Raw genomic sequence first — 15089 nt, forward strand, 5'->3', positions numbered from 1 at the left:
ATCAATCATTGTTCAGACATCCTAGCAAAAAAGTGATCTAGTCTATTATAAAGAAGCATTGTTGACCCCCCCCCTCCGCCTACACCTCTGATACACCCATGATTTTCGATGTACCGCAATCTAGGACAGTGTTTTCTATAATTTCGGCAAACTAGAAGCAAGTACCGTATAAATGTCCAGTTGATTGTCAGCCGGCATTTGGTGCTGAATTTTCGTAAAGTTGCATTCCAACTTTGTACGATCTACAGAAAGCTCCGTGTAAGCAGCGTAAAGAAATGCATTTGTTTGGTTTGTTATTATAGACACTGCTCTGTACAGTGAGGCGGCTCTCTAATGTTTCAGGATTTGTTGCCATAACAACTAATTTTGATCATTTCTCATCGTGATGACCCGTGTATAATACAAAGTTGGAATGCAACTAGAGCTGAATTACACAATCGTGCAGACTGCAAGGGCGCTAGTTAAATTAGAACGGTTCAATAATATGCAATCTGATTAAAATAAGACCCTAGTGTTTTTTTTTATTTTCGTTTATTTTCGCAATTATAACTTATAAAAAAAAAACTACACCAACAAATTCGAATAAAATAAAATAAAATGTATGAACAAATATAAATTGAATTATATTCGAAAAATTAAAAAAAAAGGATTTGATTTTAATCAGACTGAACATCATGGTGGACGTCACGTATAGTTTCTTCGGCAAGGAAATTCATCACAACATGGCTCTGAGCTTTGCATGTTTCATGTGACATGTTGCAATCATAAACCAAGTTCTGTACATTGTGTCCACAGTGGTCACAGCATTCTCCTTCGCAGAGACTATGGGTCTTTTATCACTAAGCTAAGTAGTCGCCAGGGAACGCCCCACTAGTTGCAGCTCTCTGAAGCTCCCTAGGTCAGGTAGTAAGCTCGAAGACTCTGTCAGGGAGGGTGGGATCACCGTTTATTTTAAGTTTGTAATAACATATGTTCAGTTCCATTATAGAATTCCAGCTATAGGTTTCACACCACGACCAGAAAGTGTTCTAGAGCCAGTATCTATTTTAAATACCGGTTTTCTTCATTTAAAAGCGTGATAAAAATGACTTTGTCTGTGTGTCTGATACTTGTTATCGGCTGTAACTATCCTGATTGTGGTGTGAGACCTATAAGTAATCGTTCAGTGTAACAGCATGTGATTGTGTGTACATTGTCTGTGTACTTCGCGTAAACACAGCACAATTATCCTATTGGTTGTCAATCAATATATTATGATTTTAATCATAACTCATCACTTAATGCATGACTACCAAATATTTTATTTAACAAGTGATCAAATTAACCCATCAAACTTACTGGTTTCTATGTCGTCCAGGGTCTTATTAAAAAGGGCGTATTATAATAAGTGTGACGTCACATATATCTACGTTACTAAACACACGCTTGTAGCTGTAACTTTTGGCATTTTATTCGCAGATTTGAGAGGGCAGAATAACGCCCAAATTTGTAATCATAAATAACAACTTGAACACAAACGAAATTTCAAAATTTGTGATAACTGCGAATAAAATGATATAAATCGAACGCTGTAAATAAATATATGTATTATGGTAAACACAACATATTAGCGGAGCATGCGAAAATATGTCAGATAAGATGATGATTCTAGTTTACGCGTATCCTAGTTACGATCATCGTCCATTGGTATCCAGAGGGCGTGTTACATGCTTTAGGCTGACCTGGTCGTGCTGCAACACATATAGCGTGAAGAAGGCCACGCGAAGGAAGCATAAACTAGAATCGCTGAATTCTTGTATGATGTGTTACTTCTGTCGGTGCATGGATACACTCAGTATCGTGTAAATTCCTCTGAGTTCTTCCCTCTAGCGGCGACGTGCTCCTATGACGTAAATGGGTGACGTTCAAAGCATCGTTGTAATTTTCATCTGAAATCGTCCGTCAATAAAGATTGTGTTTTTGGGAGATTTTACTATATTTTCGATGACAAACTGCAATACAACCAAACACAGTTGTCACTGCCTTTCACCATATACGTCAATTTGGCGTCATAGAAGCCCCCTAGCCTACTAGAGAAAACGACTTATAGGATTGTATTGCTTGGAATAAAAACGTGTCTTAGTCTAATTTGTATTTCATATCATTTTGTCTTGTCTATCACTGAATTGTAATGTTCAAAATTCACCGAGCATGCGTAGTCAGTTAACGTTCCCTTTTACCTGCTTGTATTATATTGACCGTCACCATCGCATCGTATGACCGATTTTTTTCTGTCTTCTCTTCAAGTTTTATGAAGGTTTCCTCCCATATATTGTGGAAAACCACGGTATCTTGTCTCAAGCTCAATTGGTGGTAAGGACGCATGCCGGCACATCCATGTCTCAGTGTACACAGCGCACTCACAGTTACACTTCGCGGATAAAAACAAAATAACTAAAACAAACAGACTGTGGGGGCGCTGCTATAAACTAAGACTTGCATGGGTAATGCATGTTGATATAACAAGATTATGTTCGGGTTGATTTCGGGTTGCACGGTTTTTTGTTTGTGTGTGTGTACTCATATCTATAACCCCCTACTAATCATACAGGTTCATGGTACGCACATTGTTAAGCATGTATCCGAGCTCCCCGTACGGTTGCCATGTTACTCCGACAACACCAAATTCAACTCCCTCATTTTTAACCGCTTCTAATCAGCTTCCCAGCTCGTTTTCCACACGTAAACGTCAGTGAGTCCATGTAAATAACCAGAAGTGGTACCCTCCTGTTAAATTCCAGTAAGTTGCCATGTCCGTTCACACATTAATTTGCATGTTCCACCCACCCCCCTCTTTCCCAAATGCAACCATGACAATCGATGGTCTGTGAATGTTTAGTCTATAACCCATTGACAAATTGACGTATCATTACGTAACAGAAAAACTGGTTTTGATCGGCCACGTCTTTATTCCATGCGTTATTACCAGATACACACGAGTGGGTTTTAAATAACTGTTAATGTACAATTAAAACTGAGATGAGTGTGTTCCATTCATTGGTATTTGTTTATACTTTCCTGGCCAGTGGCCCAAAATACACAGCAAATAATATAAAACAATTCGGACGGAATTTATTAACTTTAGAGAATAGTAAAAATGCTGAAAACCGTTTAGGCAAATCCGTTGACGTCATCAATTGTATCAATTCTGGAAACTTGGTTGTTTTGGGTGAATTTACGGAAGCCAGAACTAATTTGAAAGCAGTATGCCGTCGTCGGCCGTAAGATAAAAAAAAAATCACGAAAGTCAAACGTCAAATTTAATTGCCTCTTTACCTAAACCTGAAGTATTTGGTCTTCAATTCGTGAGTTGTTTTTCACCTATATGCATAGAGGTGCGCATATCACCATTGTGTGGCCGCTACTTTAGCGAACCTTTACACTCCAGCTGAGGTATCAAACTATTATTCATGTTTTGTTTTTTCTGTTGATTTTATTTTTTTCATTTTAGCTTTGCGTCATTTATTTTACTTTTAATATTTCAGTTGTTATTTTTTTTATTGAGAAGTTGTATTTTTGTTGTGAGTTCTTCATTGAATTAGTAAAACTCAATCGCTGACTGTTAACAAAGTCACGGTCTTGCAACAGTGCAAGGTGGCCGCCATGCCGCCATGTTACAGACGATCAAATCACCTCACCCAGCCCGTTGATAGAATGAGTTGAAATCAACATTTCGCTGATCATTTTCAGTTTCAACTTTAAAGAGACTATTATTTTGTCCAATGCGAAAATTCACATTTTGTCTACCAAAAATACATTATTGTCAAATTAATATCGATAAGTTTTGATAATAATTTTGTGTGTCCTTTTTTATTATTCACTGTGCCTGACTGAGGCTCTGGACGACAATATTTTCAAATTTAGTATTAAGTACGGCGCCCTCTACGACTAATTTTGAACAATGGCTATTCTTGAAAATATTTTTTGATTCCTTTAAAGAATCCCTTTTGTGTTTATACATATCATATATTCCATTTCACCCCTACACGGCAATACAGACTGTCCTTAGATGTCCCGTTGCACAGTACAGAGAAAGGGGGCTTCAGCCAAAAGTTAAGCCAGCGCCCTCTCAGGTACATTTTCATAGTATTTGTTTTTCTTGCTTTGGCAAATAAACAAGCAGGCACGCGACAGAGTGACATACGCTTTTAACATGCTGCCGTGTCTTCATTTGCTAACACTAAATCTGCCATTTGTTTCATTTCAAATTTAATTTTCTACTCTTTTTGGTCCATGTGATTCTATGAGAAGCAAAATAAACGTAATAATATAATTACTGGTGCAGTATCAAACACAGTTCACTTCTCATTCCATGTCATGAAGCATGAAATATTTGACTACAATACGCCTTTGCTATAAGTCGCGCCCTCCAGCGAGAAAGGATTCCGTGACGTAGTTTTTGTATATGACGCCATTCACAAGGTCAATATTGGGTGTCTGGCTGCCCGTCAATAAAGAGAGTTGCTATAGTCATAATAGGCGTAGACATGTAGGCGAGAGTAGCGCCCTCGCCGGCCGAACGGCTTCAGACCTCGCTGTGTTGGGTTTGGAGCACCGCAAAGAGCGCGATTCACGCGACCTTGTCAGGCTACTAGTATATTCATAATCGACTAGAAAAGCAACATTGTTTATTTGAACATCGTTTACGACCGATTACGTAATTTTGTCGAACTTGGAGTGTTTATTCGTTGGAGGGTGTCGTCTACTATATAGACGAGTTTTTGGTTCCCTGTTGCTAGTGAGCTCGCTAACGTACGTGACAACCACGGAACGCTCAACTCTCCTAATGTTTGAATCCACTCACCTAGCTAAATTATATCCATCGGGTGCTCGTACATCAGCCATCAAGGTTGATAGCGTCATGTTACAAACGTTAACGACCATTGAGAGCGATTACATACCGGGTGTTGAGGGACGGTGCGGTGGGTGATCAAGTTATCGTTGAAAATGCACGTTGTCGCGGCCAAAGTTCTACAAAATAGGCAGATTCGAAACAAAACAAAACAAAAAAAATGTTTCAAGTCTTTTGGGACAGTTTAGAATTGTCGATCGTTAAACAACCCCACATACATCAGTCTCACAGCTGTTGAAGCGAAGCGAGCCACTGGAAATATAGGAGTAGCAGGGTGCATTGAGAAATATACCAGTTGGTCATATGATTTGGTGGTCTAAGATTTGTAAGTAGATAGGTGACGAATGCTTTTCTGAATCGTCATATATCCTTCAAATAAAAAAGTGGCCTAGCTGTTGTTCAATACTAAATTCCGCTGTGTGTTAATGTGTGCTGTTGTTTAACTTAAACGACGCAAGCGCTCATCGCTAAACGTACATCTTGCACACAGTCAGCTAGCGTTAATAAAAAAACATGTCTGGCGAGAATTCAAAATGGTTTCCTCCATAGGGTAACTAGCGGTAAATTCTTTCCATTTATTTCCGAGATTTTTTTTACCACTTGTACGCCAGCTGGCTGTGGTCTCACTCACTCCTCTCTCTCTCTCTCTATTTCTACTAAACATATGCAAACTAACGAACTGTTTGATTTCTCCAATATTGCAAGGGCCGAGTGAAATCGGGCCCTCCTGCTTGCCCATCTCGATATACTAAGGTGAGGAAAGAATGCGTTAACAAACAAACACGCGCTTTTGCAGTTTTATTTTTACTATTTTATGGTTGCCTCACTGCATACCACGTCATCATGTTCATATCGTACAATTGCGTGATTTGCAGACAAAGGTGTGCAATGAAGAGGTTTATCTTCAAGTATATTATCTTATACTAGTATAGTGTTAACTTGTGAAAGTTACCATTTACAGTTCCCTCTACTTCAAGCCTGGAACGTCACGTGGAATAACGTGTTTACTGGTCCTGCATACTACAGATCGGAAAGAGGCCAATTACGTAATCATACTATCATTTTCCTGGCCACCTCAGGTGACCCAAAGAAGCAGAATTTATTTCGCTGGTTCTCGACGTACTCCGCGCAAGTGAGCAAAGACGCATGCGCCGAGATGCCGAGACGCCGGGAGCCAGCGACCACGTTACTCCTTTCAACGCAACGTTCCAGGTTTGGGAAAGGGGTGAAAATTGTAATGCATATTTTTGTTGTTTTTCAGTTCTGAGTATATTATTTAAAATATAGTTAAGTTGTAAATAAACTGAAAATAAACTAATTAGTGACGTCGACATTTACGTGCGATTTGGTGAGCCGACAGTTATCGGGTCGTTTCATGTACAGTCCCGATCTAATAGTTACTAAGTTCCATTATAAATCCACTCAAATTCCACCAGCCTCAGTTTATAATCTTTTTAACTCCTCTTTCGCATGATTTCGTCTCAGATTTAATTGCAAAATTTGTTGAACAAAACTTTGCGAAAGAGTCTGAAACAAACTCATTTCGACCCTCGTGTAAACCGATGACCACCGAATAAATGACGTCATTCTCATAAATCATAACAATAACCTCGTTCGCGCGTCGGCGCCGTTGTGTACCCGGTTAATGCGTCAATCTATACTGCCAATAAATGACAATACACGTGTTACGAATATACATTATATTTTAAGTGATGTTCTGTTTTTTGTTTGTTTTCAATCCTCTCGTTTGTGTTGACTGTAATGTAACAGTCCGCTTTATCCATGAATGAGAGAATGTCGTGCGTCGTTCTAGGGAAGAAATATACACACATCCGGGTAAGAGGCCACAGAATGTCAGTCTGCAGTAAAATAATATTTAAAAATGAATATTAAACTGTAATTGCAATTGCTTTGAGATGCGTGTTTGCTTATAAACCTTATATTTTCAAGCTCATTTCGAAGTACTTGTAGCGTATGCATCGTGTGTAGAGTTCAGTCCCATTTCCCCGCCCCTGTCCCGCATTGCCTGTCCCTTCCCCCCCCCCCTTTCTCTCCACTGCAATATATGTATGCTAGAGTACACAGTGCTGTAAATAACCACTAGTATAACTCGTAAATTTGGTTACACTATCCCAGATTTGTCGTGCACATGGTTTGATGTTAAATATCACTATTTTTATTCTTATCGTGTTAAACTAAGTTGCGGTGGTGTGTTTACTAACAATAACTGTGCCTGGTAGGTAGATATTCCATAAGCACGTTGGTTTGACCAGTTTACTGGTCCGATCGTAGGAGGTAGTTATAGTTGGATACTATTAAATATAGTTGGATACTATTAAGACATATGATTTGACAAATTTATTTGATGTGATCATGATTCGTTCAAAAACGCCGGAACAAAAAGGGTATGGTCACTGAAATACTTCTCGCACAAAAATGAGTCAAATTTCCTTCGGTTACTTGTAGTAAAATTCTAAGTAGCTATAATATGGTCACGTGATTTGTAATGACGAATAATTAGGAATTATTTCTTTTGTATGAATAATGCGTATAACATGTATTCCTATGGAAATTGATTTTAAAAAAAGGACTATTTTTTTTGCATTTTGTCAATCACAAAGGTGAAATGACAAACAGTTGATGACACGTGAGTAAATCAAAAATTACGTGACACTATTGAAGTACAGAATGGCCCTTATTTACTAAGTATTTGCCCGAATACCCGTGAACGATCTTACTTTTTGTCGGTGCAACACTCAAATTTGAAGAAAAAAATGACCAGATATTATACGAATATTTCTATTTTGAGATTCGGCGAGATATACAAACGAATACTCCTTCGATTTTTGTTCTGGGCTGCTCTGCGTCTTCACGGCATTTATAAACTTGTGATAACAACGTCACATGTGTAGAATCTGCCCCTCATTAAGCGACATAAGTTGGCGTTGACCTGATGTTATTTACAAACAATTATGGTAAACTTTCAAGTAGGTGACGTAAACTGAAACTGGAATGTTTAATGCATGCTATCCTCAATGTGTGTTTGTTTTTCCTTCGACAGCACCGAGGGCCTCCTGGTTTTCGTGCCTCTACGGCGAGGAATCCATTGACAAGGGCACGGGAAACTACACAGAAAAAAATATATACACAGCAATCACCGAGAGTACCAAACGGTGGCAGTATTTCCTACCCCACCCAGGTAATTGTGCGAATATATGCACTCACAATACTGCTATGATCGATTGCATTGATATAATAGTTGTCATAGTTACTGTAAAATATTTTAGCTGGAATTTATTTTCGCTGAAATGACTTTTTCAGCTGAGTGTTTTGTATGGAATATATTTTCACTTATTTATTTTATTTTTTGATGAGTTGAATGTAAAATATAGGAAAAAAGATTAACTGAATCATCCCTTCTGCGAAAATAAATTCCAAGCAAAAATGAAGTATTTTACAGTACTGGATCGACCGTACCTTTACTGTAGCCAGTTGCGTCACCAACTTGAATTACGTCACTATTTACCCTCAGGACGCCCAGAACCAAGCTCACTGGCAAAGCTCGCTCAATTATCTCTACGATGTGCAAAGAGCCCATGAATACGAAGCCGAGAACGAGGTTCACTCGTTGACAGAGTCACTGGATCGCTCTGAACCATATCACAGAAAAGCTGGGCTGAAGTAAGTGAGACATTCATTTTTCGATTGGTGGGACTCTCTGTTCGAGACCACTGGTGGCGATGTTGTCAAGTTCATTTATCATATCGTATTGAGTAAAACTCACGTAAAGTGTTTTTAAATAGCATAGTATTTCAGCAAATGTGACTTCCGCGTCAGAATTAGCAGCATTTTAATGTCAACTATAAAACCTTTCACAACATAACGTCTTTCCTAATGTCAAAAAAAATGGAATCTGTTCTCGAATTTGAATATATAATAGTATTTGCTGAAATATCGCGCTACTTAAACACATTAAAATTTAAACATTTGTAATGACATTGAAACGTCTGCATGCGTGAAATGGAAACATCTAGTGCTCGATTAGTTGTCATTGGTAGCCTGTAGCCTAGCAACATCAAATTAGTTAAACAAGCTTCATCATATAGAACTACGCACTCGCATCCCAGTGAATACCGACCAGTCGACTGTCACGCAAAGCTTCTTTCCGCACACCACGTAAATCACTAAAACCACTAAATCAGAAAGCCGTCAATAGTCCACCTTGGCAAATTCATTCCAATCCAATTATTTCACTAATTAAATCCATTAACACCTCGCACTACGATTCCACGCAGTGCATCACCGCTGGCATGAGTGAAGTGTCATCCAATCGCTCTAGCCGGCGAGCTCAATGACTAACGTTACTTATGTTATATGCGAATACAGGAATATCAGGAAAGCTACAAGTCCAAGCTACCTAACTACTTGTCAATATTTGCCTTATACACCTGTCACCCTTCCACAGGAATCACTTAATAGCATCTACAAGTAAGTTGCTGCGCATCACACTGACAAGCGCCATCACTCGCCCACACAAGAAAAGAAAAACACGCTCACCTGTCCCATGTGACTTCAACATTCAACAGCACGTTTAATAATCAGTGAACGTTAAATTATGATTTTTAATCGTACACAGGTGAATGCATTGCTTAATTGGTATTCGCGCCTTAAAGCGCGGTGGTCGTCGCGCAGCGCGTGTTCGAATTTTATGTAAATAAACAATGTATTTTACACGCGTTGTATACGTCGCTATGAGTCCCATATCGAACAGGGCGGAGTGCGACGACTGCCGCCCTTTAACATCTGCAGTTGAAGCTGCATGGGTCTAATACCTATACGTAATAACAGTGTGAACGTGCAATCGAATGTGAGACAATTTGAAATAAACGTGAAAATGGGTATATGTGACATTTTCCCTTGCTCGACAGCGTCCTAATCACAATGTAGTAAATAATAAATAGGATAAATCGAAAAATAGTATATTATTCTGGATAAAATGTTGAATGTCATTTTATTTTATGAGGATAATGTAATAACTGTACTTACCCAAGGGTGTTACTGAGGGAAATTTCCATTAAATCTCATGGAAAATATAATCAAACTGGAAATATCTAAATGTAACATAAAAGTCATTTATTTTGAATATTTAGAATTGTTATGAATGGAAACAATAATTATGAAGTCAATTAGTTTTTTAATCTGTTTCGAATCCTAATGACACAAACGATATAATGTAATAACATTCGTTGCTATGGCTACAACCGAGCTACTGGGCGTTTAAATTACGCCATCCGGATTTATTTAGTGTTCTCATTGTTTGCAATGTTATGTGTTATTATATTCGTATAAAGATTGGCTTTGCATTGTGGGTAAAACTATTATTTTGCGAGTTTCGAAATAGTCAAGTCCACACACATTTGTTTTCCATTATTTGTTTGTCACATGATTACGTATTGTTGTCTGCTTGCATACATATAAATGTCATTCAGTCACTCATTATTATCACATGGAAACAATTTTTAGATTGTCACGAAGGAAGAAAGTTGTCGATAATCCTAAGGTTACAGGTCAGTTGACGATAGGAGACCGGACATTCACAGTTGCTGAGTTCACCGCGGCGGCGGCTGCCAGAGCAACCACCAGGTAGATATACATATCTTGCTGATATCTCGTTTCACTCACCTTCGGCAAGTACTACCAATAAATGTTAGCGACAGTGTCTTACCCAGTTACTTGTATTTACAAATATGTGTCGATTTTCGTGAGGTCTTTATGGACGAACCAATAAATTCAAAAATGGCCGCGCTGTCAAGTACTAGTAATAGAAATTTTTAAAACGGGAATTGAGTCCCAAGCGACGATAACAACACATGCTCAACACGCAAAGGCTCATGGGTGGACGCTTGTTTGTAAACAATGACACGCTCTGGCCATCTGACACATGCGCAGGCGACGACTCCCCCGCTTTAAATACACGTGATGTCACGAACACGAGCGACATTCAAACCATTTGGCAATAAATAATTGTTTCTGACCAAGATTCAACCGTGCGACTTATTCCAACAAAAAAGAAGCTTTCAGAGCAAAATATTATTGAATTTTTAACGGAACATGTTTAGGATAACGAAAACCAGAAGTTGCAGTCAATTGTGTACCATACCCTATGTTCTCGCACGGCCCATTGTAATCTATACTTTTTCTATTTTTGTTTATAGGCGAAAAATAGCGTCGTCTAAATAGTATGACATTGAACTTGCATTTGATACTCATCGCTGCTGTTAAATTCTTGTTGGTGACCACCATCTCTGTCAGTCTTGCGTGGATGACAATCGTCGGAGTTAACTTGAAATCGCGCTGATGACCATCGTCGCTTTTGAACTCGTGTCGATGACCGTCGTCGCTGTTAATTTGAACCTCAGACAACCAACCAAACATCGACTATCGACTATCGTGGCTGTTTACTTGAACTCACGTTGACAACCATCGTCGCTTCAAACTTGAACTCACGTTGACAACCATCGTCGCTGTTAACTTGAACTCATGTTGATGACTATCGTCGCTGTTAACTTGAACTATTGTTGACGACCAATGTCGCTGTTAACTTGAACTCACGTTGACGACTATCGTAACTGTTAACTTGAGCTCACGTTGACGACTATCGTCGCTGTTAACTTGAACTCACGTTGACGACTATCGTCGCTGTTAACTTGAACTCACGTTGACGACTATCGTTGCTGTTAACTTGAACTCACGTTGACGACTATCGTCACTGTTAACTTGAACTCACGTTGACGACTATCGTCACTGTTAACTTGAACTCACGTTGATGACTATCGTCGATGTTAACTTGAACTCACGTTAACGACTATCGTCGCTGTTAACTTGAACTCACTTTGACGACCATCGTCGCTGTTAACTTTAACTCACGTTGACAACCATCGTCGCTGTTATCTTGAACTCACGTTGACGACCATCGTCGCTGTTAACTTGAACTCACTTTGACGACCATCGTCGCTGTTAACTTGAACTCACGTTGACAACCATCGTCACTGTTAATTTGAACTCACGTTGACAACCATCGTCGCTGTTAACTTGAACTCATGTTGATGACTACCGTCGCTGTTAACTTGAACTCACTTTGACGACTATCGTCGCTGTTAACTTGAACTCTCACGTTGACGACTATCGTCGCTGTTAACTTGAACTCACTTTGACGACTATCGTCGCTGTTAACTTGAACTCACGTTGACGACTATCGTCGCTGTTAACTTGAACTCGTGTTGGTGACTATAATGTAAAATAGCAGAAGAAATATACGCTTTAATGATGAAACGTTCTAGGCACCGTGCTCTGTGACGCAAGGATTTCCGAAAGATTGTTGAAATGCGCCCTCATCGGCTATCATGGGAAATTATAGTATTGAACTGCAAAACTCCTCCGAGTATCAGAATATTAATATATAAGTAACCTGGAAGTAGACTACTAACGTCCGTACGTGTAGTAGGTATAAGCAAACAATTCTCCGTCCTCGTGAATAAGCAAGAGATAACCCTAACCAAAATAAATCGATAGAGGGCAGTATTACATTTACAAATACTGTAAAACTATTTTCACTGGTATTTAATTTCACTATTTTGATATTTTTAGCATTTCAACGGGTTTTAAGTTCATGAATTTCCCGATGTAATGAAGAGTTCTATTTTACATTTTTACCTTTCAGTGAAAAATAGCGAAATTAAACCCCAGGGAATGATTAATGTCTTTGCAGTTCATTAATTCATGACGTCATATGTCTAATACTAATCATGTGTCAATAAACGGATGAATCAGGCGTGTCGTAAAATGAAATTGGACTCACATACGCTAATCCGTTTTAGTGTGTACATTCAGTTTCTCTGTCATAAAAATTCATATTTTTTACTGGGAAAGTACTTTTACCATGCAATGTGTACATAAGAGCTTTTTATAATTATTAATAAACATAAATAACATTAAGGAAACAAGTTTGGCTTGTATTTGGTGTGTGTGAATGTGGTTGTTGCGCCAGCGTGGCAGATGGACAGACAATCAGACAGTTACTAGTGACGAGAAGTTATTGGGTGGTTCCCACCTCAAGTGTCATTGCGCACCAAGCCGCAGGAGGCCGGTAAACAAGAAATGGATCCGGCATTCTGATTGGTCCATGATTTTCTCGTTGCTTGTTCTATTTCCCTTGGTTAGCTGGCGTCAGCTCTCACGCTCGTGGCCGTTTTCTTTTTACTCTCGAAAGTTGGGCGAATAAAAAACTGTTTCTTTTGTTATCAATTTGGCGTTATGAACTTGAAGACTTGTGCACGAGAAACTAATAGTAACATGTTTTCAAATTACGTCCCTTTGTCACGTGCCTTTGGGCCGGAATCCCGGCCCAGTGGAACAATATCGCGATTACTAGTCATCTGCAATCCTGCGTAGTAAGGGTCACGGCTCCATCACTGATGTCTTGGACTGATGGTAGAGAACAGTTACCTGCGTCCTACCATTCGCAAGGAACGCCGAGAACCAGCGAAAAGATATTTGTGATGGCGCCATCGCCGGACGGATAGGGAAGTGGGGGCGCTCGACATGTTCTATCAAGCAACTTAACAGCAGGGTAAACAAGGTCAAGTTCTCTTTTTAAGTTAACTTAAAGATTAATCTACAAATGTCTGTAAGGACTCACAGACACAGTGGTCAAGATTATTGGAATCGCGTATCAAATCGATTCGAATTATAATGTGTTTACGTCAGTTCTTTACGTTGAAAAATACAATTTATAGAATCTGCCGGCGTCGATGGCGGCAGTGAAAGTTCGATAATTTAATATAACGGACATTAACTTCAAATTAAATCCTCGAATGTCTTATGTAGAAGAACAATAAAACAAATTGGGTATATGAATACAGGAATCGACTATATTCAGTTAGTTGTTATGTGATGGGTCTAAGTCGATCATTTTACGGAATATTCATTTAGGTAAGGTAAACACAGCGTAAACAAAAAACGGCCTTTGGAATTCCAGGTTTTGCAAATAAAGACGGAACTGAATACAATTTGGACCAAGATGATCGGTTCCCAGATAACGTGCAGGGGTGATTGGTGGCATCAATTTGGGAAACCGGGAACACTGAATACAGCTAGCAGGGATTCATGTGTTCAAATTCATTGCAGTATGGGCATTATGGGCTCACACGGCCAACTGTGTCTAGTGTTTAAAAAATGCTCCATGGTATTAGTAAGTGTTATTGCTTTCGACGTAAACATGCCAGTATTTTCCCACGCATTAGAATGGCGTTTAGCCTTGATGGCAGTGCAGTCATGGACAAATCCAATAGAAAATGACAACAGAGGTTTTCAACAGATAAACTGATCTTTGAATCGGATGACCCTGAAATTTATATAGACCCTGCACACTGACGGACGTCATGGCAGAGGCTGGCTGAAGACGAAGTTACTAGTACATGTATATTACAATGCGTGACCTAGTTCTTTGTTCTTCAACTTGATCTCAAGAACCTGTTGAAACGCTGTTGTTGGTTAAAGAATAGAACAATACAATACTCGTCGCATGCTGTGAATGCTCTCTTTCATCAGAAAGGGAGACTAAAGGAATCCATTCTTCAGTCTCCCAGGGTTGGAACTCGCTGCATTGGCATACCATTCACACGCATCTCGCCTTTACAATATAATGCGTTCTTTATGGGAGCTAAAACCTTACTGAAATCAGTTAACCCCCCCCCCTGGGTGAAGAAACGTGATTTCGTCCAGGTTGTAGTGAATACTTGAAGCGGGCGCTGTTGACAAGGACAAGGCTGCCTCATGATTGTACATACAGCATCGAGCTAGCTCCATGATTGCAATAACATTACATTGTATTTCGTATCGGCACATTGGCTGCACGATGGTTTTGGGGTCCTCGCGTGTCTCAATATTCGTACTCCGACTGCCTCTGTCTGTTTTCTCGTTACCGAAAAATAGATTGTTTTCGGTAGCGAAACGGAGAAAATATACAGAGACAGATGGGGTCGGTGAAGACTTCACAATGCAGTGATATCAATTGGGGATAAGATGTATCTATAGTACCAGTAATCTGTTTTTAAATCCGAGTTTCAGGAAATGTTTATGGTTGTCTGGAACGGGGGTATATCATGAGGGAATAAACACGCAAGACAATTGTATTTAT

At 39.3% G+C, this 15089-nt stretch overlaps 1 protein-coding gene across 6 annotated transcripts in view; it reads left to right on the plus strand.

Annotated features, from left to right (window-relative positions):
* LOC102808701 (uncharacterized) overlaps positions 1 to 12894 on the plus strand; it is a 32273-nt gene extending 19379 nt beyond the window's left edge. For 2 of the 6 annotated variants that reach the window (XM_085503284.1, XM_085503281.1), the window contains exons 5-11: positions 4038 to 4112; positions 6662 to 6727; positions 7953 to 8090; positions 8424 to 8572; positions 9278 to 9379; positions 10415 to 10534; positions 11107 to 12894. In XM_085503284.1, the coding sequence (XP_085359410.1) occupies positions 4038 to 4112; positions 6662 to 6727; positions 7953 to 8090; positions 8424 to 8572; positions 9278 to 9379; positions 10415 to 10534; positions 11107 to 11131 (675 nt within the window). In that variant the 3' untranslated portion in view covers positions 11132 to 12894. Of the gene's footprint in view, positions 1 to 2286; positions 2353 to 4037; positions 4113 to 6661; positions 6728 to 7952; positions 8091 to 8423; positions 8573 to 9277; positions 9380 to 10414; positions 10535 to 11106 lie in introns of all 6 variants that reach the window. The other 4 variants (XM_085503283.1, XM_085503282.1, XM_085503285.1 and 1 more) reach the window with 4 other exon arrangements.
* Positions 12895 to 15089: the final 2195 nt, after the last annotated feature.

Source organism: Saccoglossus kowalevskii, chromosome 9 (assembly GCF_978046115.1).
Source record: "Saccoglossus kowalevskii chromosome 9, keSacKowa6.1, whole genome shotgun sequence".
NCBI lineage: Eukaryota > Metazoa > Hemichordata > Enteropneusta > Harrimaniidae > Saccoglossus > Saccoglossus kowalevskii.